This window comes from Botryllus schlosseri, chromosome 7 (assembly GCF_051294905.1).
Source record: "Botryllus schlosseri isolate E-star chromosome 7, Bs_hap1, whole genome shotgun sequence".
Lineage (NCBI taxonomy): Eukaryota > Metazoa > Chordata > Ascidiacea > Stolidobranchia > Styelidae > Botryllus > Botryllus schlosseri.
In genome coordinates this window covers 20,229,011-20,253,865 of record NC_137242.1, presented here as the reverse complement: position 1 = coordinate 20,253,865, position 24,855 = coordinate 20,229,011, and the positions used below count along the sequence as shown (strand labels likewise).

Here is a 24,855-nt window from a genome sequence, read left to right as displayed (position 1 = left end):
CTTCATGTTCCTGGCGGTCTAGAGTTCGATATTATTGTTAGTAAAATATGCGGATGCTTTAGAACAGGGGTCTCAAACACGCTGCCCGCGATAACATTTTGTGCGGCCCGCGACGGTATTTTGGATTTTTAAGTATTCGACTACGCACTAAGCGGGCCTATGTTTGACTCTAGGATAAGAGGTGGGCCACAGAACATTCTCAAACCGGAAAATGGGCCACGGCCAAAGAATGGTTGAGAACTCATGGCCTAGCTTAAGGAAAGATCCTTCCGGTAATTCATGATTTACGTCTGATCATTTCTTGCGTTAAGCGTGTATTTCATGTTTGAGTATCCCTTGTATTTCATTTCATAGCGGTTGTTGGAATCACCATGTTATCGACACGTGCAATCAAAACTAAATAAACTGGTCCGCGTGAGGCCTATAAAAAATTATGAAACGCTCGTGACACACTGAAAAGAGAAAAAAAATTCCCTCATGCGTTTGTTTTCACGTGGTAATGCGATATATGTGCTTAATTATACGAACATATATATACAACTGAAACTATGTTTCATTGTTGACAAGCATCCATTTTCGTCGTCGATTCCAAGTATAGTCGCTCCCGTTTAAAGCTTTTGATTACAGTCAAAACAGAAACCTCCTGTTCATAATGGCCGAACAAATGCAAATGGGGCCATACTTTTGATTGCTTTTGCATCTATCATGAAATAGGATTTCGAAGCGTTTTAAAATCATTGATACAGATTTTTTTTAAATTGTGTTTCGTAAAAAAAATGTTTGATGGGGAATCCGGATCACAAAGTATATTTTTGGCACATCCTGCAGTGTTCGATGTGTTTTTACAAATTTCTGCTAAGCTTAATGGGAACAACATCGGCTGGTTGGATAAGGCTTTATTGCACATGGGGTAGAAGGATTGTAGGACATCTTCAGGTCGTGAAGCAATAAACCCGTACTGCACATATACTTCTTTATATCAACACTTTGACTTTTGCTGTGCGGTCTCGTTCTGTCCGCATGTAGGGCTACTATTTGTCATAATTAGCTTGATGTTTCGGATTACATAAACTGGCATCTGAATAAATAAAAGAACTAGAATATTTCAAAATTCTTTACCGGCCGAGAATCGTAGCCACGCCTCACCATAAGCAGAGATAAAACGTCACCTATATCCAGCAGATAGCCAATTACTATTTGCATTGTCCTAATTCGAAGGTACATCGGTAATGATTTATTATATTCTCAATATTCATTTTCCATAAACGCTGATAAATGCAAATGAGCTTCGGAGATGCGGAAATCCTCATATATTTCGGATCGTAGACCTTCCCTATTAAACTTCTTGAAATCGTTTCACATAATAAATTCATCGTTTATGCACCATATGTTCTGTTTGCGCATGAATCAATCAAACTGATCTTTTTAGTTACAGTTATAATAGGTTCGTTTCGATCATTTCGATAAACATAATTTAAACTGGCATCTGACAGATAGCACCGAAATTCAAATATCCTTCATCTGCGGTGAAGTATCCATCTTTTGTTTCATCTTTGTCAGAGTGTATTGACAAGACTATAAATAAATCGTTTCGATTTGCTTCGGCCGATTCCCAGTGAACGAACGACGCTCTTGAGGCATCGGAAAGATACACAACATTAGCCTGAAGAGGAACAGATCATTTATTTGGGTAGGAAGGATCCAGAGTTATGAGCAGGTCGTAATAGATATTGAGAGCCTCGCGGGCTAAAAAGAGAAAACTTGAGTATGCAAAAAAATTGAATTCTCTCTTCTTATCAATCTAATGGTTATTTGCGCCACATATACGTAATTCTTGATGGTATCTGCATATATTTGAGACTTAAAGTTACAAATCCTGCTGATAAAGACAATATATACTGGCTTGCTAAAAAATAGCAAGCCTATTAATATAGTCATTGCTATCCATTGTTTGGACGATGTCTGATTAGATTTCGGTAGTGGAAGTTTTTTTTACAAAATATGTCCACATAAGTCAGTGGTTCCCAACATGTGGCACGCGAAGGTCTTCCACGTGCATGGTACGCGAGTAAATTCTTTTTCTTTCGACCAAAGTGAGTTAGTAGTTCAGTTTTTTTTTTTAAATCTCGTCCATAATATTGGTAGTTTCAAATATAACTGTCAAATATTTATCCATTCTCAGCCCACACGATCAGATTAAAAGGCGTAGCCGATGGAGGGGGTGTCTTCGAAAATATCGGGCACGAAATTAGTGATGATGCACTTTGTTGCATGATGTTACATTTCTTGACCTCCCATTAGGATTGTCGGTAGAGTAAAAATTCATTAAAATCGCCCCAACCTCCATTTGTGAGACTCACACGATTCTCACTTGGTGTTTATTTATGACGTGACTCATGTAGGTACTACGCGAGCACTGCACGAAACCTCGAAATAGTGCGTGGGTGAAAAAAGGTTGGGAAACACTGCCGTATATGATCCCTCAAGACAGTTAATGTCGAGCATGTCCATTTTCTATACACTCTTAGCGAAAAGAGTGTGTATCAATACTTAATAATTATCGTCAGATTATATTTTCATCTGCCCAACACACTCACAACATGTACAATGCGATATACAAGACACAAATGCTGCGTAATGAACAGGCATTTTGTTCTGGCATCACCCTCAGCCAAGTGTGCGATGTCACAGTCTTTTTGGTGTTAATCTTTTATTCATCGGTCCTTATTCACACCCAAAACCCGGTACTCGAAAACTCAACCGATTTCGGAATTCAGAAACCCTGTTCTCGAAGTGTCGATCGAATATAGTTCACGGGGCTTATTAGCGACTGAGCGGCATTTATTTATCTGTGTGTTTCAACTTGGAGTCAATTTGTGCCAATCATCATTATAGATAGGCGCTTTTATATCTCTGTAATATTCAATCGCTAATTTAGCTCTTTTGGTTACTTCGCGGGCTTAAAGCAATGGTTTTCAACCTTTCTGACCTCGCGGGCCGGTAAAACTTCACAACAAATCTAGCGGACTGGTAAACCTTCTAAAACCAAACTCGACCCTATATAACTACGACAAATGTATACAACTCAAATGTGATATTGTAAACTTCATTTCATGTTGCCTTTTTTGCAGTAGATATTTTTGAGTGATGTTGTGAAGTTTCCGCAAGGTAAAGCTTACAAAGTCGTGTGAAGACCTCTGACTTCATCGGCGACTGTTGGGTATCCTTAGAAACATGAGATGTTGTGTGCCAAGGCCTTATTATACCGCTAGTATCGCATAATTGCACCGTCAGAATTTAATGATTGTTTAAAAGTCTTCCGTAGCTTTCACATATAACAGGCCATATACTTTTAAACAGTTTCGTACAACACTTGCACAATTGTGACATACGGCCAAAGTATACCATGAAATCTCTTGTACGACACAATTCATTGCAATGTACACGTTACAAACTTCTCCGTCAATTTATAATTTGATGTTTTATTTCCCTCATTTATTGACAAGCGTCTATCTATCGCATTTTGGAATTGAGATATAAAACTAGAATGTCTGTCGCGAACCTGCAGGAAACTTGCCACGAACCGGCACCGGTCCGCAAACCGGCGGTTGAGAATCACTGGTCTAAAGCATTGTTATAAGCACCTATACGTGCCTACGTCTATACCTCGTACCGTCCGTATGTGGGTACATTCATTCGTACTCCATTTGTACTTAATTTAGTGTGTCAGGCATCATTCGGATTGAAATGCTGTGTGTGATATTTACTGCGGTATAATTCTAAGATAGGTTTTGTTTTGTGTGTCACCTTTAGGATGTCAATACACACTGTTATCGCTAAGAATTTACGCAACGATACAACCGTCCAGCGAGACTGCTGCGCTTCCACTTTATTGACGAATGTAGTTGCAAGTCTGTGACATTATCGACACCAAATTCTGAGAACGCAAAAAACTACTCGCAGACGGCAGAGTTAGTGGTTTTTGAATGGTGTGATGTGAACCAAATTCGAAAAGTCTGCGTTTGCAGTTGGATTTATTGTACTGCTCACAACGCATACGCAGGGTCAACGTCGCTCCACAACCAAAAACAAATGGGACATAGAAATATACCAACTTACATGCCTGCTTTATCATATTATAACTAGAGTGGGGAATTTTTATTCTCCAATCACTGTTATTAATACCGATATTGATAAAATTGGACATAATATACAAATTCCAATTCATTTGCGGAGAGGAAGAATATCGCAATGTGCATTTTCGCGATGCAGTCACAAATTGATGCAATATTTGAAATTATGCTATGATACTATGAAAGATCAAATACATCGTCTGGTTATGTAAAATTGTTAAATTGATGTAAATATAACCAAACGCTGCTTCCCATTCCCCATCCCTATTTGTAGTGTAGCTCAGCTGCTTGGGTCAAACAAATGATGAAAAACGACTGCAAGTCCTACTTCCTAGTCCTTGAATACTTGACTGAGTGCATGTAGATATACATATGATATTTGACTATATACTTCCTAAATTTCGTTTCTGACGAATGTTTACGAGTTACAGTATAATTAGTGTGCGTGCTTGTCATCAATATAGTGTGTACAAGTCACATTTGTGTATTAGTTGCTCACTCATACACAAGAACTACACTTCGATTGTGTATCTATATATTTTAAATATGCAGGATTGGATATATGTCATCGTTGAAGGATTCATACATATTAGTGTATTAGAGAGTCCATGATATAAAAAAAAAAAACTCATATAAAAATATTAAAAAAGGAATGATATTTAGAAAGGAATTTGTACATGTCAATTGCATAGTGAATAATTCTGTGCCGCAATGAAACAATTTTGCATGCCACCGTCAATCATATGTTAGCATATGTTTAGTGGTTATGAGTAGGACAACTTTTACGACTTTATTTTACAACTTCCGACAGCTTCCTATAGATACTCAGAATCTATGTCCATACAATGATGTTTTAAGCTGGTTGGAGGGATTTTATAATGCAACTTTTTGCAACTTTTCTGTTTTTCATAGCAATTTTAACTGCAACTTTTATCAAATATTGCGACAAAACGTACAGGAGTGGTTTAAAAACATGCTATAAACTATTTCTAGTATGGTTTTATTCTCTTCGATTTGCATAACAAAGAGCTATAAGATGGGTTAGCTGCATATCACAGTGTTATCTAGGACATAACGGCTTGCAAGCATAAAGTTCAACTACCCCTGCCAAGCACCACCGTGTCCGAACAATATGTAAATAGATCGCTTTAGTAATCATTTCATTTAAATTTCAGATAGTTTCCCATTTCACGGACGCCCAGGCGAGACCGCCGAAAATTACACTTTCACTGGGTCACCTTATTCGGGATATTGATTTTGTTAAAGTGGTCAAGAATGAGTTTTTCAGCATCAACTTGGGTCAAGTTGAGGTGATTTATTGACTTGCTTTAGGGGGAGGGGGTGATCGCTATGATGTTTGGCTATTTTGGGGAAATTATTCCTGCATTGCGTAATTTTCTTGCTGTGTACCGGGAAAAATAGAATGTCCGTGAAATTGCAAAGTAACAAATTTGACAGATCTGCAGGAACTAGGTTGTACTGCAGAACTTCTCGATTATCTCATACCCTACTAATTCAACAAAAATTATAAATTCAACTTTTTACTACAACTTTTGTCAAAATTACATGCAACTTTCTCGCGATTTTAGTGAAACAAAAATTGCCCTAGTCAGGAGCAGAGGTGGGCAAAGTAGCCAAGAAAGCTACTCAAGTAGAAGTAGAAGTAGCGACGAAAAAATTTACTGAAGTACGAGTAGAAGTACTTCTTCAATGAGCCACCTAAAACTACTTGAAGTAGAAGTAGAATTGACTGACTTTAAATCTACTCAAGTAAGTAAGTAATTTTGAAAACGGTCTTAATTCGTTCGCATGGACTATCAAAAGATGCGAATTGAGAAATGCGGCAGAGAGCTTGATTCGTATTGATGCATCCCAGGAGGTGTCAATTTTCGACTGAATAAGCATTATTTCGCATCATGGGATGCAAATTATAGTATTGATATGAAAATGCGATACTAACCCTCTGTTTACTAGAAGACCCCGTTTTTAGAGAATATCATGGCATGGCGCCCCACCCCATATTATAAGGCGCCAAGTGCAGGCGAAGAGCAATACGTAGAAGTTGTATCGGATACGGTTTCATCACTTCGCGCGGTTAGTATACGTTATTACCAAATATTGTGGATCCGAAAAGTTCTATTTAGTGTAGCTTTATTTTCGGAAAATAAAGGCATTACTACACTTGCTTTTGTTGCTTCAACATATATGTCCTGCAGACAAAAGAACTGAAAGTAATTAGAGCACAAAGTATGATACTCGCAATTGAAAGTGAAATACAAATACCACTTCTAAAAAGTGGGAAATATACTTCATGTCTTTTGTCCATAAAGCTTCAAAGGTGATCTGCTAAAACAGGTGTAACGTTCCAAAAAAGCTGGATTCTCCAGATTAGCAAGACACGTAATGGCCTGCTGGACTACGATATGATAGGTAATTGCTAGATTGCGAAACGGTAATTTTTAACGTTATGGTTGCCCATATTTACTGTGAATAATTATTTGATATGGGCGACAATGCGGTGTGAGAGCAATCAAGCAATCCGGTACCTAAATCATATTCACTGATACTTTCATGAAAACATATTTGTCACTCCATCACTATACTATGCGCGAAGCGCAACAAAATTTCTGGGCTTTACTTGACTTCTATGAATATTAAATGTTGGTACTCCGTGAAAACAGCCCCGAAATTCCTCAGGCTATGTTTCGTATTGGGCGATTAAATTACTTCTACTTGACAAACTGAAAATAGCGAAAAGTAAGTAAGTAGATCACAAAATTTTACGAAGTAGAAGTAGAGAAAATCAGATCTACTTGAGTAAGTACCAGAAGTAGAGGAAAACTACTTGAGTACTTCCAAAAAGTAGAAGTACTTCGTTGCTGACCACCTCTGGTTAGGAGTCATTTAACCGTCACTGTGTCATATAATTTTCGAAGTAAATTGGTAATACTATTGTAGTCGGAGTTGGAGTTCTCATAAAAAAATGATCGCAGTCGAAGTTGGGATTAAAGTCGGTATAATGAAATTGTCTGGAGTCGGAGTCGATGATAAAATCTACCGACTCCACTGTCTTGGTTGTAGGGGCGTCAAATTGTATTCATTCTTCCAATGACTGTGTTTTCGTCAATTTCCTTGTTTACCTAAAAAGGTGCTGTTAGATTAGAGCCCCTACCAGCTACAGAAGTTAAGTTTGACATCCGCGTTGTAGGTCCTGCGAGATTTTACCGACCCGAGGACGGCCACACCCTTCCATATTTATTTCGGAGGCTGCTCGAGCCGCATATGAATCCAGTATAGTCCTTGGTAACGTATATATTTTGTTGGAGCATTTTGTGTACATATAATAAAAGAGAGGACTTCTGGCATACGGGGCAACAATGCGTCTGAGTTAACTTTGTGCTTGGCATAAGGTAGCACATCTGTGAAATCACTTTTATAGTTATGAGGAAGCGTTTGAAAAGCAACACCAAGACCTTGATTTCGATTGAAATTAACAACAACCGTGATGTGTGATTAGCAGAGGTGGTCAGTAACGAAGTACTTCTACTTTTTCGAAGTACTCAGGTAGTTTTCCCCTACTTCTGGTACTTACTCAAGTAGATCTATTATTCGCTACTTCTACTTCTACTTCGTAATATTTTGCGAACTAGTTACTTACTTTTCGCTTTTTTCAGTTAGTCAAGTAGAAGTAGTTTAATCCCCCAATAAGAAAGATAGCCTAAGGAATTTCGGAGAGGTTTTCACGTAGTACCAACATTCAATTTCCATAAAAGGCATGTAATACCCAGAATTTTCGTTGCGTTTCGCGCACAGTAGGTATGGAGTGACGGATATGTTTTAACGAAAGTATCGCTGAATATAATTTAGATACCGGGTTGCGTTGTTCCGTTCACACCGCATTGTCGCCAGTATCAAATATTTCATCACAGTAAGTATGGCCCCTCATAACGTTTGAAACTACAGTTTCGCAATCTATCAATTACCGATTATCCCTAGCAGCCCATGACGTGTCCTAATCTGGAAAAATTGACTTCAACTTTTTTAACGTTAGACCTGTTTTGGAAGACCACCGTTGAAACTTACTGGACAAAAGACATGAAATATATTTTCCAATTTTTTAGAAGTAGTACTTGTATTTTTCTTTCAATTAGGAGTATTATACGTTGAGTTCTAATTATAGTTTCAGTTCTTTTGTCTGGAGAACATACATGTTGAAGTATAAAAAGCAAGTGTAGTAATGCCTTATATTTTCCTAAAATAAAGCTATACACTATATGGCATTTTTACGATCTGCCATATTTTTGATTAACGAATTACCGTATACTAATCGCGCAGAGTGTTAAAGCCGTATCAGACAAAACGTCTCCGTATTGCTCTTCGACTGAACTAGGGGCCTTATAACATGGGGGAGGGAGCCATGCCATGTTATTCTCTAAAACAGGGTGTTTGGGTAAACAAAGGATTAGTATCGCATATCCATATCAAACCTATGATGTGGACGATTGCTTATTCTGTCAAAAATTGACACCTCCCGGGATGCATCAATATGAATCAAGCTCTCTACACCTTCCGCATAGCTCCATTTGCAACTTTTGATAGTCAATGCGAACGAATTACGATCGTTTTCACAACTACTTACTTACTTGAGTAGATTTAAAGTCAGTCAAATCTACTTCTACTTCAAGTAGTTTTAGGTTGCTTATGTAAGAAGTACTTCTACATGTACTTCAGTAGATTTTTTCGTCGCTACTTCTACTTGAGTCGATTTCTTGACTACTTTGACCACCTCTGGCGATTAGTAGTTTTCGTGGTTCGCATTTGTACCGCGTGACAGGCTTCAGACCGACCTTACTTGACTGTTTCCTCCCGACCGGTGGATCCTCTTTATTTCGAGGTTTTTCAACTATAGGAGAATTTTCGAAACATGAAGGTATGTAGCGAAGATAACCTCCGTACACAGGAGGCTATACTCTTTTTACTACGTCGATCTCAATTGCTGGTAATATATTTTCTTAGTTAACTGAGAGTCAATGAAGAAACGGCCATACATATTCTATTTACGCGATCAATATCCTTTTCCGATTTACACTGACATTGATTATTTCCAACCTTCGGAAACTCGTTTCGCGACATTCACTTGTACAGAAATATATTACCTGCTTGTCAAACTTCATTCCGGTTTTGAGGCCAAAGCTGGGCTGTTCTGCCAATGAATCAAATGTAAAGAATGTTCGGTAATAATTGGTCATCATGTCGAAATGCCTTGCAGAATATATGTTTCCCAGTGTTGCATTTTTTCGCTCGCACGACCACGTAGCGGCATTCATATTCATGGTAGCAGGTCCTGACTCCTCCACGAAGTAACAATAATCGCCATATCGCAACTCGCAGAGGCCTAAAAACATTGAGTTCTTTTATCTATATATATATTTACATAGAATGTAACCCCTTTGAGAATATTCATCGCGCGATTGCATGTGAATAACCATTTGAAATATTTTGTTGTGGGCGAGGTAAGCTAGGATTACAAATACGCAAGCCAGTTTATTTGTGCCGGTGCTATCGCAACATCTTCGGAGATTTACACGATCCTTACTAGGCAAAATCTCAATACAATTTCCCATTGTCGGTGCTACCATTCTGTGGACTTATGGCACCGACCCATGTCAAGGCATAACAGACCGGGGCTTTGTGCAACCCGTGGTCCAAATGCGGAAGCGACGCGATTCCGAGCGGCTCGCGAAAAGTTCCTCGGAGTTTAGACTATAAAATGTATTTAATAATTTTAATAAGTGGAAAAGAACTATAGTGAATAAATGGATCCTGAAATGAATTCTCTTTGAAGTCTAGTTTACTTATGTACCGTGATTACGTAACCTACGCACGTCGTTTGAGTAAACCAGGCTCAAAATTCAGCCAAGTCAAGCCGCAACGATTAAAGTTACAAGTCACTGTTTCAGCATCCAAGTTCAAATCTTGTTTGTTGCCAGGTCTGTGCTTTAAACTGTTGCGTCACACGTTTCCAAATCCTAAATCGAAATATAAAGCAATATGAGTGGTCATCACTTACAATTAGGGCTGGGCAAAATCGAGAAACTGAGGGATTCGATTCTGAATCACGTATGAGTTCGAGTCGGGTATTCGATCATCGCTCCTGATGACGTCACAACAGAACGTACTATGTCCAAGCTCAAATATGTACCTTTTATGCCACCACAAAGACTATAATGCCTGGTATCCGTCACATTAAAGATACTTTGATATTTTTTTCGACCACACCGATTTCATTGCACTTCTTGGCAATGTTGTGGGATGATCATGACTTCGGAAATGTGTTATTTCCTGTAACGTTTGTAGCTTTGTACTATGTCTCCTAGGCTGCAACACTGCCAATCAAGGTTTCAAGGCTTCCCCGGTGGAATTATTTTCCAAACTAGGATTATCATTAGTAAATTAACTTTCAGTTGCGAGGAGAGTATAATCTCAGTGCTCGATAAAAACGCCTTTTACTGCTCGGCTCGAATCATTAAAATTAATACTCTATTGAGATTCGAGTACTCGAATCATTGCGCCCAGCCCAACTCACACATAATGTTATGTCGAGCAATGGGAGGTGCTGCTGAAGGCCGATATGTCAACAGCATTTAAAGCATAAGCATCAAATATTTGTTTATTGAAGTCATCCATGAACCGGTCTTTATGATGAGTACCGAGTAGGTTTCCGTGTTTAGGATATATAATTTGAATCGACAATAAGAGAAAAATCAGGCAGTGAAATTCATACACTTGGCTGATTTGGAAGATCTGCTAACAAAGCTAGCAAAACAGCAAGGCTATTTTACCAAGCCACACAGCGCTCGGGACGCAACCTAACATTAACTCATCCGCTCATCAGCATATGGCAACAATGTAATTAATTGCTTTCAATTTGGAAATAAAACTGCACGCCGCAGAATATATAGCAAACTTTCGTCTCGACCCGTCGGCGTATTTTCTGCTTTACATTCGGCCCGTCGGGAAAAATAATTGCTCAATGCTCAAGAAAATTTGACCGGTTTAGACAGACAGTAGCCTTATAATCTCGCCGAGTGAGATGAATAAAGAGGGTGAATCGTACGCTTCTTTATTGTGGTGGGCATTGGGAGAATATGTAAGTGAAGCTTGTTATCAGGGCTATAGTGGGATAACGAATACAAGTTTATAAGTGAAAACACAGAGAATAGCACGATTTTCGTCGCAGTTTCGTTATATTCATTGCCCTGCGTCTACAAACAATAAATTGGCGTTGATATTGTTATAGTATAGAATTATATGCCCCAGTTGCCTTATATGACTAGCCACTAGGGTTGTTCAGATTTGAAAAAATTTCCGGAAACCTCGTTTGCCGAATTCTAAATGATATAGTTTAGTATATAAAAACACTTTTATACGCGATTCTGGTCATCTTCATCCTGCTCTTTCTTCCCCTCAAAGCCCCCAAAGATCCACGGGGGAATTCTCCTTACTACGGGATATCTAGTGTTGACCATGTCACCGGTTTATTGCTTTGTGACGTTATCAGATGAAAACGGCTGTGTGGAGATGGGATTTTGCAATGAAATAGATATGTATTCAAAATTGTACTCAAATGTAGTCCTATAAATGCCATATGCATCTCCATATTGCTCTGCACAACCTGTCTATCATGTTCATGGGAGCCATGTATTGGTCGCACAATGCACAGTTGACATCGACTTGTTTTGAATCTTACATTGAAGAAGCGTCGTTGGGTTGCAAGTCGAGAACAAATGCAGATTTTTCCTGCTAGTTTTCAGCCAGAAGATATTATTTAAAGGTATTTAATGTCAGTAATACTTTTATGAACTTTACATAATCTGTACAATACCGAGTTGAATCCAGATCCAGTAGTAAGGAGAATTGCCCCGTGGATCTTTGAGGGCTTTGAGGGGAAGGAAGGTCAGGATGAAGATGACCAAAATCGCTTACAAAAGTGTTTTTATACACTTTTAAACTATCATTTGGAATACGGCAATCGAAGTTTTTCGACAATTTTTCAAATCTGAACAACCCTACTAGCCTCCACCGGTTCATAATATGGCGGTCATGAAAATATCTGATATCGTGCGCCTGGAAAAACGTTTTGACGCACAATTTGTTTGTTTGTTTGTTTTGGGGTATTCATCGTGTTTACCGACTACTATGGTCATTTACACCAGGCCGATACTCTTCTTATTTTCCGTAACGGCCGACTTATAGCACGGCCCACCTCTAGGCTTTTTGTAAGACACCGCTGACGCGGATGAGGTGGCGAGGAGGAGCCTAGGTAAACCTCCAACACTTAGGTATCGTAATTCGGTAGTCGACCTCGGTCGGACTCGAACCCGCACCCACTGGTGTTGCAGCCGCGGATTATACCACTGCGCTATATCTCGCCACTTTGACGCACAGTCTTGTCATTGTTGTTAAAAACAAAAGAAAACATAGTGACGCTCTCGCGGTAAAGCATTTTACGTCACAACAGCATATACATATTATAGCCCATATTTCATATCATAACCCGCACATCGCTAAGGAGAAAACAAGACATTTAGAACGAGACAAATATGGCGTCAGAGTGGTACAAAACCACAGTCTTGGCGCATGGGCCACTGATTCTATTGTGGCGTCACTCCGTAGGACGTCGATTTATTTATCCGGATTGCCAAGTTGCTAGACCGGTAGGAATATTATTCCCGTGGATAATTACATTGATCGTTGCTGTGGCTTGTGACCAAATGAAAATTATTTGCCTCTATGAGTTATGGTATCATTTTTCACTCCTGTTTTTTTTTCATATGTGGAATAAACCACTGCTACGATTTGGAAACCAACGATTTGTGACAGGAAGAAATATGTACGATTGGTAGGCCTACTTCTTAATGCGGATGAAAACAGGAATGTTGTAAAAGTGACAATTTCTAAACTTTGAAGAGGATCACAGATTATATTTCTAGCGCGTCTGTTTGGATTTCAATAGCTATTTATTACTATGACAGCCATCGATAGTTCAGTGAGCACTCGTTACGCAATATGCACGACCGAGTTCAAATCGCTTACAGGCGTCCGTCACCATACAATACAAGACACCGTTGATGCAAATGAAGGATCTCCGTCTTCGAAACTCACCGGCATTGACCCGTCTTTCGATTCGATCGCTATCACTCCGCAGTCGCTGTGTTTCTTAATGAAGATATAATGAAATAACCACGCCAGCATTGATAGATTATAACAGCGAGATGCTGGTATATTCCATTTGTCAAGGTAACTTTTCAGATACATTGGGCCAAAGAAACAATGGAATAACGACATATATCTCCTTACCAGCGTGAGCGAGCTCTATTTCACTTCGCAGTTGTAATGTTTCTAAATGAAGATATTTCATATTTTATTGATGTAAACCTTTCACCAAGTCGCTTCGATTGGTTTCAGGCGGCTGGTACTGACTAGCGTGGACAGGAGGCGAAAGACTCCTCGTCCCCTCAAACGATTTAGAGTGTGTTGATCATCTGTACTCAATACGAAAGCGCTCTTCAGCTTTCATTGCGGCCCGCATTAATAGCAGTATTGGACAACTCTGGTGTAGCCGATGTATGACGACTTCTAACATGTTGAGATTATACAGTTTACCATCGCCGATCCCACTGTGGACACAGCGTCTGCATAGGCCAGAGAAAGAGTGCGACGAACTCACGAAAGTCGGTTGCCGAGACCCGAAAGTGGATGCAAGAAAGCGAGAGTGTGTAAGGAGTGGGAGTGCGCAAGAATGGCAAGTCGTCCAGGAATGCAAAAGACGCTGAACTTTTTCAAATGCGCTGTCGTTGCGCACAAGACCTGAATAGGCGATAAGCGCTACTGTCCTCGTCGTCGTATAATAATAACAAATACAGGTTACCATAGAAATGCAGGCGATATTTCAACTAGAGTTGGCGCCACATACGTTTTAATATTTTGAGGCACTATATCAGATTAAAATTGTGCAATTGTGCCTAAAACTAAACATACCATTAAAATTATTTTCTTCAATTGAAAGTCTTTTATTCTCGTGACTCTGATACTTTTCTTCGAGATCTGAGTATTCTGGAATTTGTAGTTGAAATAATTTTAATACAATACTTTAACGATATACATGAACTTTTACATCAGTCTAAGCCTCCCCCCCCCCCCCCATCACTGTATACATTATAAGGAGATCACATATACAATCTGCCAATGAAGTTACTTTTCGGGCATTTACCAATTCAATTAGTTCCACAAAGAAAAGTTCCGTAAGATGTTTGAGGGATTATCAGCGACTGATGAAAATATAGCCGAAAATTGCCAGCACATGAAGGCTGCCTCGGAGTCAAACGAGGGGCATGCCGAACGCGATCCCAACCTCAATCCAGACACTCGAATTCATATGTTACATAATTTTCAAGCCGGCCACAGTAAACGAATATGCGGGTGAGATCGGGACTTAGTGTGTATTGCTGTATTTGAACTGCACCAGGTTCGGTGGAAAAAAAGTTATTAAAACTGCGTGTTAGCAGATGGGCTATTGCGTCGATAGGGCATCACTGCCAGTAGATCGCTATGGTTTCCATTACCTGTTTCTATGCAACGATTTGGAAACCAATGGTTCGTGGCAGAAAAAAAGGTTTTACCCTCGCCTGACAGCGGAGCATGTACTGTAAACGCGAAATTTTCAAATTTATAAAGGGGGTCGCAGATATTATATTACTACCAGATTTGTTTTGAATTCAATATATGCTGTTTAATACCATAGCGCCAAGTGTCGGCGATAGTTCGGGGGTTAGACCATTGATCGTGCAAATCGCACAGGGGTTGTTACTAGGGATGGTGTGAACCTTTGAAAGGTTCAGGTTTGTGTGAACGCGAACCTTTTTGAAAGGTTGAACGCGAACGTGAACCTCGTGACGTCATGTGACGTCATATTGCTAGTTCCAACCCTACATCTCGGTAAAGTGATAGCCTAGATATTAATGTACACGACGCAGCGACGACTCGGGCCACATAATGCCCCAATGCTGAAGTACATATTGACGTTTCAAACGTCAACGTATTAACCGGGGCAATCAAATGATATCATAATCCCATAACTCAATATCTTCCGTCGCTTTGCCAACAATTTCGACGAGGACTTGCAAGGGAATATAAGCTTACGCCTTAACGGTCTATGACAGACCGGAAAATGTAGTCGGGGTATGAGTATTACTACGTTGATATTGAGCAGAGCGTAAAACTGGTTTCCATACTTGCTACCAATATTACCCCATTAACAAGTTATACAGCTGTAGCCAACATCCCGATCGCACAGATTTGGCTTTTATGATACAATAAACATATGAAGTCATGATTGACACCGTACGCCGGCTAGATTTGTTACATCAGATAACTGTACCAATTGCAATAATTGGTTGAATAAGCATCATTCGCTGACTACATGTAGTGTATTTCACTCTTGATGTTGTGTGATTGCGGGTCAAGCTCACAACAGAGAGTCACCATAAATATTCACAAACGGAAAGCTGGATATTTCGAGCAAACTTTTGTAACAAATCCACTAAATTTTTTGAGATTGTCAAAGTGCGTGCTCGTTTAGTAGGGATTTTTATGCTGCCAGTGCCATATATAGAGTGGCTCGTAGCTGAAATGCAATAAATTTCAACCAACGATGTTACAATGAAGTGAAAATTGTATTATATGAAAAAGGTTCTCAGTGCAGAACCTACCAAGGTTCGTTTATGAACGTGAACCTCTAAATTTCTGAGGTTCACACACAGAACGCGAACGTGAACCTCACTTTCACACCATCCTTAGTTGTTACCATTAAATTCATAAGGTACTCACCGATGTCCACTCTTCTTTCGAATCGGTTGATATCGCTTCGCAGTCGCAGCGTTTCTTGTAAAAAAAGAGAGAAAATTCGCATTGATACATTGTTATTAGGGTTATTAAGAGAAGCAAGAGCAGTGGTTTTCAACCAATTTTGGTCTTGGCCCATTCTCCGGTTAAAAATGCGCTGTGGCCCATCTCTTCGTCTAGACTGGAGTCACAGTCCTGCTCAATGCGTTGCAATCGCCGGCCCCCATATGCATATTCCTATATTTATTCTTATTATTCATATTATAATTTAGAAACCTGGCGATATGAAATCACGCGAGGCGTGTAAAAAATTTTCAAGTTGAATAAATCTACCTCAAAAACGACTAACGAAATACTTCGGCGGCCCCCTTCGTGCTCCTTCCAATTTGGCGGGCTTAAGGTGTGGCAGTTACGGCCCTGGTAGACCCTATAACTCTTGTGTACATTACGGCCGTCCGCTGTTTTACGCTCTTCGCGATACACAATGATCTAATCCCCGCGTACACGAGCTCAATTTGCGTGATTAGGGTTTTAGTCAAACTATGATTAGTAGGGCAAGTTTTTGTGACACTAAAATCGCGAGAAAGTTGCATTTAATTTTAACAAAAGTTGCAGTAAAAAGTTGCATTTATGATTTTTGTTGAATTATTAGGTATGAGATACTCGAAAGGTTCCGTTGCATAACCTAGTTCCTGCGGAGCTGTCAAATTTGTTACTTCGTTATTTACCGGTCTGACGAAACCGTCAAAAATTACATTTTTCCCGGCACACAGCAAGAAAATTACACGATGCGGGAATAATTTTCCCCCAAAAGGCCGAACAGCATAGCGATAACCACCACCCCCAAAAACAAGTAGAATAACACACTCCAAACCCCCTAGATCTGCAAACTTGACTTAAGGCATTACAGAAAAACTCACTCTTAGCGACTTTAACAAAATCAATAGCATGAAAAAGGGGACCCAGCGAAAATTTGATTTTCGGCGGCCTCGCCTGGGCGTTCGTGAAGTGGCAAACTATATTTCAAATTTGAACGACAGAATTAATAAAGCGATCTATTTACATATTATCCGGGCACCGTTGTGGTAGGTAGGGGGAGTTGAACTTGTTTCCGTTGTGTCATAGAGAACAGTAAGATGCAGCTAACCCATCATATAGCTCTTTTTTTATTAAAGCTCCCACAGATGCCGCATTGTATGGTGTGATTTTCAAGAAAATCGCAATTTCAGCAGTTTACACTAGCCTACAGGTAATATTTGCACAAGACAGATGACGTTTACCGGATAATCAAGCTAAATTTAATCTAAAACCTGACGTTCTCGGTGGGCCTTGATTAGGGTTGCAATACTTCTTCCTTTAGAAGGATTTGTCCTCTTTTTTCGGGATTTTGAAAATGTCCTCCGAGAACCCCCAAATGTCCTCCTTTTTGGCAGTCCGTTCTCCTTCACAGCTTTTAGAGCCAAGATAGTGGATAGAATCGTGTGAAAATGGGCATATATGACGCAAAATAGGCTAAATAGGATATTCGTGGTTCGAACGAATGTGACGACCTTTTTTTAGTCAACCAACCACAATGTCGGGTAAAATTTATCTTTTTTTCTGTATTTTACTCCATTATTCTATGTTTGAAAATTTTGAAAAAGTGTCCTCCTTTCCCGATTCCAAAATATGATAACCCTAGCCTTGATGAGCACAAATAGATCCGCGACGACAGTGAGGTTAAGAACTACTACACTAGGTTGTCTTACGACTTGAAAGTAACATATCAAAAGAGGGATGGATCAGGGGTGGCCAACCTTTTTGCTATTCACGGCCGCATTTCGATTGCCCATGTAGCCTACGGCCGAATTACAGGGCATAGTGATAAGCTGGACGCCAAATAACCATGTTACACTGTCCATTTCCATTTCCGGTAAACTCCGGACTAATTTATTTATTCAGATTGGTGGTCATGAAATGGGATTGGTGATTATGGCGCAAAGTTTCTCAAATGAATTTCGTTAGTAGTTTCACATATAACTACATATCAAGCAATAATCCTTTCTCGGCCCATGTGATCAGACTCGACGGTAAGGTTGACGGAAGGGGTGTTTTCGAAAATTGTAGGCAAGTTGTAAATGATGAAGCATCTTTGTGTGGGCCAATATTCATTAGTTACTTTGTTGCATGTTTTGATTTCTTGGCCTCCCATCACCATTGTTGGTATAGTGAAAAGATAATGTAATCGCCCAAACGTTCCAGAACAAATTTTATAGTCAAGAGCGCACGATCCCACGTTGGTATTTCTATATGGTGAGCATCATTGCATCATTTGCTGTTCGCATCTGTATACTGTGGGGATCAAATTGCAAATACCGCTAGTATATTATAATCGAAAAATGAACTCGCATCGAAACGCGCCTAGCGCGAAGAAAATGTCAAGATTAATTAAAATCTCTCCGAAATTCGGGAGTCAATCCGTAAATTCAATTTGCATGTTGAAGGACGCCAACACATACATATTGAACTACGTGTCGGCGGCCGCATAATTTCTTTTTACAGCCGCAGGTAGGCCATCCTTGGGCTGGAGACAAATGAGTTTATTTTCTTCCGGTTCTGTATGAGATCAGCGTTATTATGAAAAATTAACGCAAAATTAAACTAAAGATCACCGTAAAACCATAAGCATACCATTCAAATTATTTTCTTCCATTGAAAGTTTTTTCTCTTCTAGTCGCTGATATTTCTCTTCAAGATCTGCGTATTCTGGAATTTATAGCAATTTATAGGAATACACTACTTGAACGTATACATGAATTTTATCACCGTCTTGGTCCAACCGAAAGATCCGCCCACGAAATTTGTTTCGGGCTTGTACAAGCGCAATAAGTACAACGAACAAAAAGATGACGTAACACAGTGGTTCCCAACCTTTTTGTCTTCATTCCCCACTTCAGATTTATTCCAAGCCTTCATTCCCCACCAGGACCGTAACAGTCACTTTATCATCCCCGCCAAAAAAACGTTGGTCTTGGGCCCCCAGAACCCGCTCTGAGCCTGTACGCTTTCCCCCCGTAACTTATGAGCTACATTTGGTCTACTGTTTAGTGTGTCGTTTATTTCGACTAAACACGCGAAGCGCGAAATTTTTTTACAATTCGTATTTGAATCGGCCAATATGATCGGGAATTGCATATATTTTGCTATCAATTTTTTATCCCTCTCTGCTCACGTATTCAGATTTACCGGTAGAGCTGAGTGAGGTGTGTCGGAAAAGGTATGACCACTAAATAAGAATTGAACATCTTCGGGCGGACCCGAAGTCACACACGATTTCAAATTCGTATTGCTTTACTCCAAATAATTTTCCCTGCGGGATGGCATTTGTCGTCAGGGGTTCGGATCGCCAAAACAGGAACATTCGGCGCCAGGCATATAGCCAATTAAACATATATGTATATTGTATATATATCGAAGTTTTGGGTCACCAAAAAGGCATTCCTTCTCGGCCAACGTCTTCTCGCCGCTGATCGTTCTGGCACACTTCTCGGAGTTGCATGTTACATGGCCTATAACTCCATATGTCTCTGTGCGTCGTGGCACAGTAATGGCCGACGCCGAAGTCTCCATTTCTATAAATTCTACGAATTTTCGTGGGGCAATGGAACCCGATAATCAGATATTCGGCAATATTAAATCGCGCAACAAGCGCGAAATTTTTTTGAAAAAGTGTCATAAAGTTTTTAGAATATACTGTAATTTATGTTAATTCACGAGATAATTTTTGGCCCGTTCGAGCTCGGTCCCCCCAATTGGGGGGTTTGGGTACGGCAGTCACGGTGCTGTTCCCCACTACCCAGCACTTTTGTCATCACTGAGCAGCTATCTGCTGGTTTGACTACACAAGACACACAACAACACCAGTACGCAAGACAATCGCCTATAACTGCAACATAAAACGTATTGTGAACCGATACCAGTAACGCTCAAAATTACGCGAAAGCGTCATTTCACGACAAACTAGTCGTGCTGGATGCGTTTGTGACGCCAGCATTGGCCATCCAGAGTCAAGAATGAGGTTTTGTTAGCAACACGCAATGTCATTTTCGATACATACATTCCAGAGCAGTTAACTGGTAACGGTAATTGCGCATGTGTGTCCGTGAATAAGTAGACTGTCCTGTATATAATTTTGAACAAATGCGTCTATTCCCCACCAGAAACCATTGAATTCCCCACCAGTGGGGAATCCCCCACCGTTTGGGAACCACTGACGTAACAAGATTGCAGGATTGTTGGAAACTTATGGTTGCTTGAAGAGGGTGAGAATATATTTATGTTATCGTTATTATTGATCAGCAATCACCCGACGCCGCTCATGATTGAAATATCTGGAACAAATCCTATTATTTCACGTCGTAGTGCAATCTTTTATCACTAATGACCCTAAATCGATTCGAAGCTGATATCCAGCGTTCGTACCGTTTATAGATAGCCTACATATGTGGTGTTGTCCCAATTCATATCTAGCAATTTCCTCCCACACAGGGATATTGGTCATCAGCACAGTCGTTTATATAGGACAACAATTTGTACGGGATCGATAATATGATCTGTGTCACCGGGTGATGAATTATTTCGCATGTTCGTTGCACTAACCTCGAGACCATGTTCTCTGATACGCGAAATGAAGCGCAAAAAGAGAGACGATTCCAATGACTAGCAAACAGATTAAAATCACCGCCATAAGCCCTCTTTTCGCACATTTCTTTGTAAATGACTCCTTCGGCATCTGATCCGACTTTTGATCAATATCTAAACATAAAGCACTTTGGCTATGTCACTGTGATCGGGCACCTTGACTGTGTCATTATGATTCTGCGAGCTCGAATAGGCATATATATGAACATTGCAAATAGTCTTGTTACCTTGAACAGATACTTCAGGTCGACTTCCTTTTTCCTTCTCTTGGACATTATACGTGACGGTGTGCATTTCGGATCAACAAATCGATCGGAAATATGTGAAGGTAGTTCTATGTCTAAAGTAGCAGTAAGATATATTCAAGTGTATTGCAGCCAGAGATGGTCAGTAACAAAGTACTTGTACTTCTTCGAATTACTCAAGCAGTTTTCCTCTACTTGTTGTACTTACTCGAGTAGATCTAATTCAGGGCCGGCCAACCCGTGGCCCGCGAGAAGTTTTTGAGTGGCCCGCGAGGTGATTTCCGAAATTAGTATTAATATCAAAAACGGATTGCACAGATTGTGAACTTACAAGGCCAACAAAAGATTTGATTAGTCTGGCCGCAACACCTGAGATGTAATGACTAGGGTGATTTTTTTTGACATGTCAAAAAAAGTCAAAATAAGGTCAAAATTTTAGCGTTAGGTCAAAAAATGTCAAAATTGACAGAATTTTTCGCAACCTGCATTTTATTTGTATCGTAGATTTTGCGCAATCGGTGAACTTATCGTTTGACATTTTACAGTTTGTAGCCTACTTTATAGGCCTACCGTGGCAGACGGCGCATTGTCTGCTCATTGTGAATCATAAACAGTCAAATGAAACAAATAGGTTGACACGGTGTTAATCTCAACGTACCGCAATATTCTAAGTGAAGCGCAAGACTGCGTGGGCATTGCATGGTTCTTACAAAAATTGAGATGTACAGTGTACACCATTGTCAGAATGAAGCAACACGGTGTGTCACCAGCAGTGTACGCACGCACAACTTCAGTGTTGCCAGCCAATAGCTGCTATACAGTTGAACGTTCTTTCCCCATTCTTCTTGCTGTTGTTGTTTGTATATTCATGGTGTTTGTCGACTACAATGGTCATTTACACCAGGCCGATATTCCTTATTTTCGATTCCGTATCCGCCGAGACTCTGCCGACTTGTAGCACGGCCCACTTCTATGCTTCTTGTAAGACACCGCTTACGCGGATGAGATGGCGAGGAGGAACCTAGATAAACCTTCAACACTTGGGTAGGAATTCTGGAGTCGACCTCGGTCGGACTAGAACCTAAAACCCATTGGTGTTGTAGCTGTGGATTATCCCACTACGCTATCTCGCCACATCCTCATCCTTGGCAAGCTACTTAGTAAATACAGACACTTTTTACCCGAGAATCAGGGATATCTAGAACTAGATATCTAGATATCCCTGCCGAGAATGCAGGAAAGTATCTTTCGTTGTACTACAACACATTTTAATTATTTTCACCACAGTACATCATGTACTGGAATTCATCATAGGGCCAAATTTTGTTAAAATAATATTTCGTCATGTAAAAATTTGTCAGTTTTTGAGTCAAACAAGTTTTTCAGGGAAAACTACTTCGTAAGGACAGACAGTTCAAACCAGAAATGAGGATAAGTAGTAAAATTCTAACATTTTTTGGGAAAACACCTAATTTACATATGTTAGGTCAAAATTTGGTCAAAATTTAGTTTTTTAAGGTCAAAAAATGTCAAAATTTAGATTTTTTAGGTCAAAACCTTTCGTTTTTTAGGTCAAAAAAAAATCGCCCTAGTAATGACTAAAACATCAGTTCCGACGCATTGGCAGATCCGTGAGCCAGTCACATTTTGGTAGATCTTCGTATACTACAATAAAGCAGAATAATTTGCGATAGATTTATCAAAATTAAAAATATTCTAAACGCTTCGTGCAACATGTTGTAACTCGATTTCTTGCTTTCAATATTGTTACTCCTTCGTGAAAATGAAAGAACGCCTAATGTACCAGATTGAGTCTAACTCTATTAGCCATTACGAGACAACGTGTCGTTCAACATATGCAACCTTGCGTTTGCGCTCGCAGAAAGACCGTCGACTATGAAACCTAGGCACAAAATGATTGACGCATGCCGGTCGAAGCTTTCGATATCAATATGTCCAGGCGCCGAATAGTCCATTCCTTGCAAACTGAGCCCAGCGATATACAGCAGGCCCGCAATATAGTCAAGTGACAATTCTATAGACCTACGAACTTGGAAAACTTTTCGCGCTTTGCGCGGCTAGTGGCCCGCTCAATAGTTCGTCAATCAAATGTGGCCCTTTGGCTGAAAAGGTTGGCCACCCCTGATCTAATTTTTCGCTACTTCTACTTCGTCATATTTTGTGTTTTGCTTACTTACTTTTTGCTATTTACAGTTTGTGAAGTAGAATTGAGGTTGAGATTGTGAGAGAGGGAGAGAGAGCGAAAGAGAGAAAGGGAGGGAGGGACGGAGACTGAGACGGTGCAATGGAGAGTCTGTGTTCTCTGAATACCAAATATAACTTAACTATCACAAAATTTATTGAAAGTCTGAAATCTTCGTCGTGCTTCGCGCGAAATAGATATGGAGTGACAAGTATGTTTTCACGGAAGTATCGGCCAATATAATATGGTAGCGGGTTGCGTGGTTCATTTCATGCAGTATTACTGCCCATATCACATGTTTCATCACAGTCAATGTGGCTCAGAAAAAATGTTCACAACTATCGCATCGTAATCTGATCTATCTTATGCTAATTTAGCATTCTAGCCGCACAGGGTGTGTTGATCACACAGGAAATAGGGGTGTCAATTGACTTTTAAGCGTTAGACCAGTGGTTCCCAAAGTGGGCACCAGCGCCCCCTGGGGACGTTTGCGAGCGTGAGGGGGCGCTGGCCATGAAATAGGCGATTGGGGGCGCTGGGTATACAATTGGGCGGTGGGGGGCGTTGATAGCAAATGAGGGCGGTGTAGGTTTAGAACGAAATTACTGGGTAGTGTTGAAACGATTGAAAGCAGCTAAATACGCAGTACAAATGCAAAATCGATTCAGTCATGGCAATTTAGGGTCGTACGTCTATTTAACAGTGTTGGGATCAAGTCACTACCTTCGAGTCACGAGTCATCTCGAGTCATTGCACATTTTGACTCGAGTCAAGTCAAGTCAATAGATTTTCGAAGGTGACTCGAGTCAAGTCAAGTCACTCGTTTTTTGGAGGTGACTCGAGTCAAGTCAAGTCAAGTCAAGTCGAGTCACGAGTCAAGTCATAATTCAAGTCAAATTGAATTTTCGAAGTATCAGTGACGATTCAAAGTCATTACATGTTGCTAGCTGTGGGAAAGACAGAATAATTGGCCATTTATCTTGAATCAAATAACTAATATAAGGTTAAATATGCCTGCAAGAAGTCGCTGTATCGCTCACGCACACGTAGAACTGCAAATAAAATACATGAGCTACTATGTATAGCAACATGCAACAGTCTGGTATTAGCAGACAATCCGCTCGAAGCATCGAGAAGTTTAACAAATTGATAGGGTACAATACACTATACCCATCCGTGAGAAAATAAACGCACAAACTATATTCGCTGGATTTAAATCATAGCAGAGGGTCGGTAAAGGCGATCACCGTGGAATTCAAGCACTGGGCCGTCTAAGAAACAGAGATACGTAGTTATGAGGTTAATCTATTGCTACTCCTACTAACAACGTAAGCTGTGATGATTACGTTTCTGGTCAATTTATTTGTGGTATAACAACAGAGGATCAGTGAAACGTACAATCAGTGAATGACTGGTTACTCTCGCAAGTGACACAGCAGGCGTATCGCGCATAATACTAACATTCACAAAATTCAGTGATTTAATCGATACCGTTTACTCGATGACTCGAAATTGACTCGTAAATTTTGCTCTGAGTCACGAGTCAATTCGCATTTTTGAAGCGCCGAGTCAAGTCAAGTCAAGTCATTTTTGCAAAGTGACTCGAGTCAAGTCAAGTCATACGAAAAAGTTGACTCGAGTCTGACTCGAGTCAAGTCATGACTCGAGTCATCCCAACACTGCTATTTAA

At 40.1% G+C, this 24,855-nt stretch overlaps 1 protein-coding gene and 1 long non-coding RNA gene across 2 annotated transcripts in view; one reads left to right on the top strand and one right to left on the bottom strand.

The window, feature by feature from the left end:
• Positions 1 to 24,855, top strand: part of LOC145442999 (uncharacterized) — a 445,110-nt gene that overhangs the window by 93,726 nt on the left and 326,529 nt on the right. The window lies entirely within an intron of this gene.
• Positions 1,288 to 21,253, bottom strand: LOC145442867 (uncharacterized). The gene is made up of 9 exons (XM_080320900.1): positions 20,945 to 21,253; positions 20,676 to 20,831; positions 18,708 to 18,782; positions 16,023 to 16,076; positions 14,175 to 14,249; positions 13,494 to 13,535; positions 13,299 to 13,352; positions 9,290 to 9,528; positions 1,288 to 1,663 (listed from the first exon to the last, which is right to left on the bottom strand). Exons 1-9 carry the CDS (start codon positions 21,009 to 21,011, stop codon positions 1,475 to 1,477), a joined length of 951 nt encoding a protein of 316 aa, XP_080177026.1. The 5' UTR covers positions 21,012 to 21,253; the 3' UTR covers positions 1,288 to 1,474.

Coding starts and splice junctions, on each gene's coding strand:
- LOC145442867 (XM_080320900.1), bottom strand. CDS start 21,011: ATGCACACCGTCACGTATAATGTCCAAGAGAAGGAAAAAGGAAGTCGA. Junction 13,536..14,174: donor TGAAGAAAATAATTTTAATG/GTATGTTTAGTT, acceptor ATCTTCATTTAG/AAACATTACAACTGCGAAGT. Junction 13,353..13,493: donor AATAGAGCTCGCTCACGCTG/GTAAGGAGATAT, acceptor ATCTTCATTAAG/AAACACAGCGACTGCGGAGT.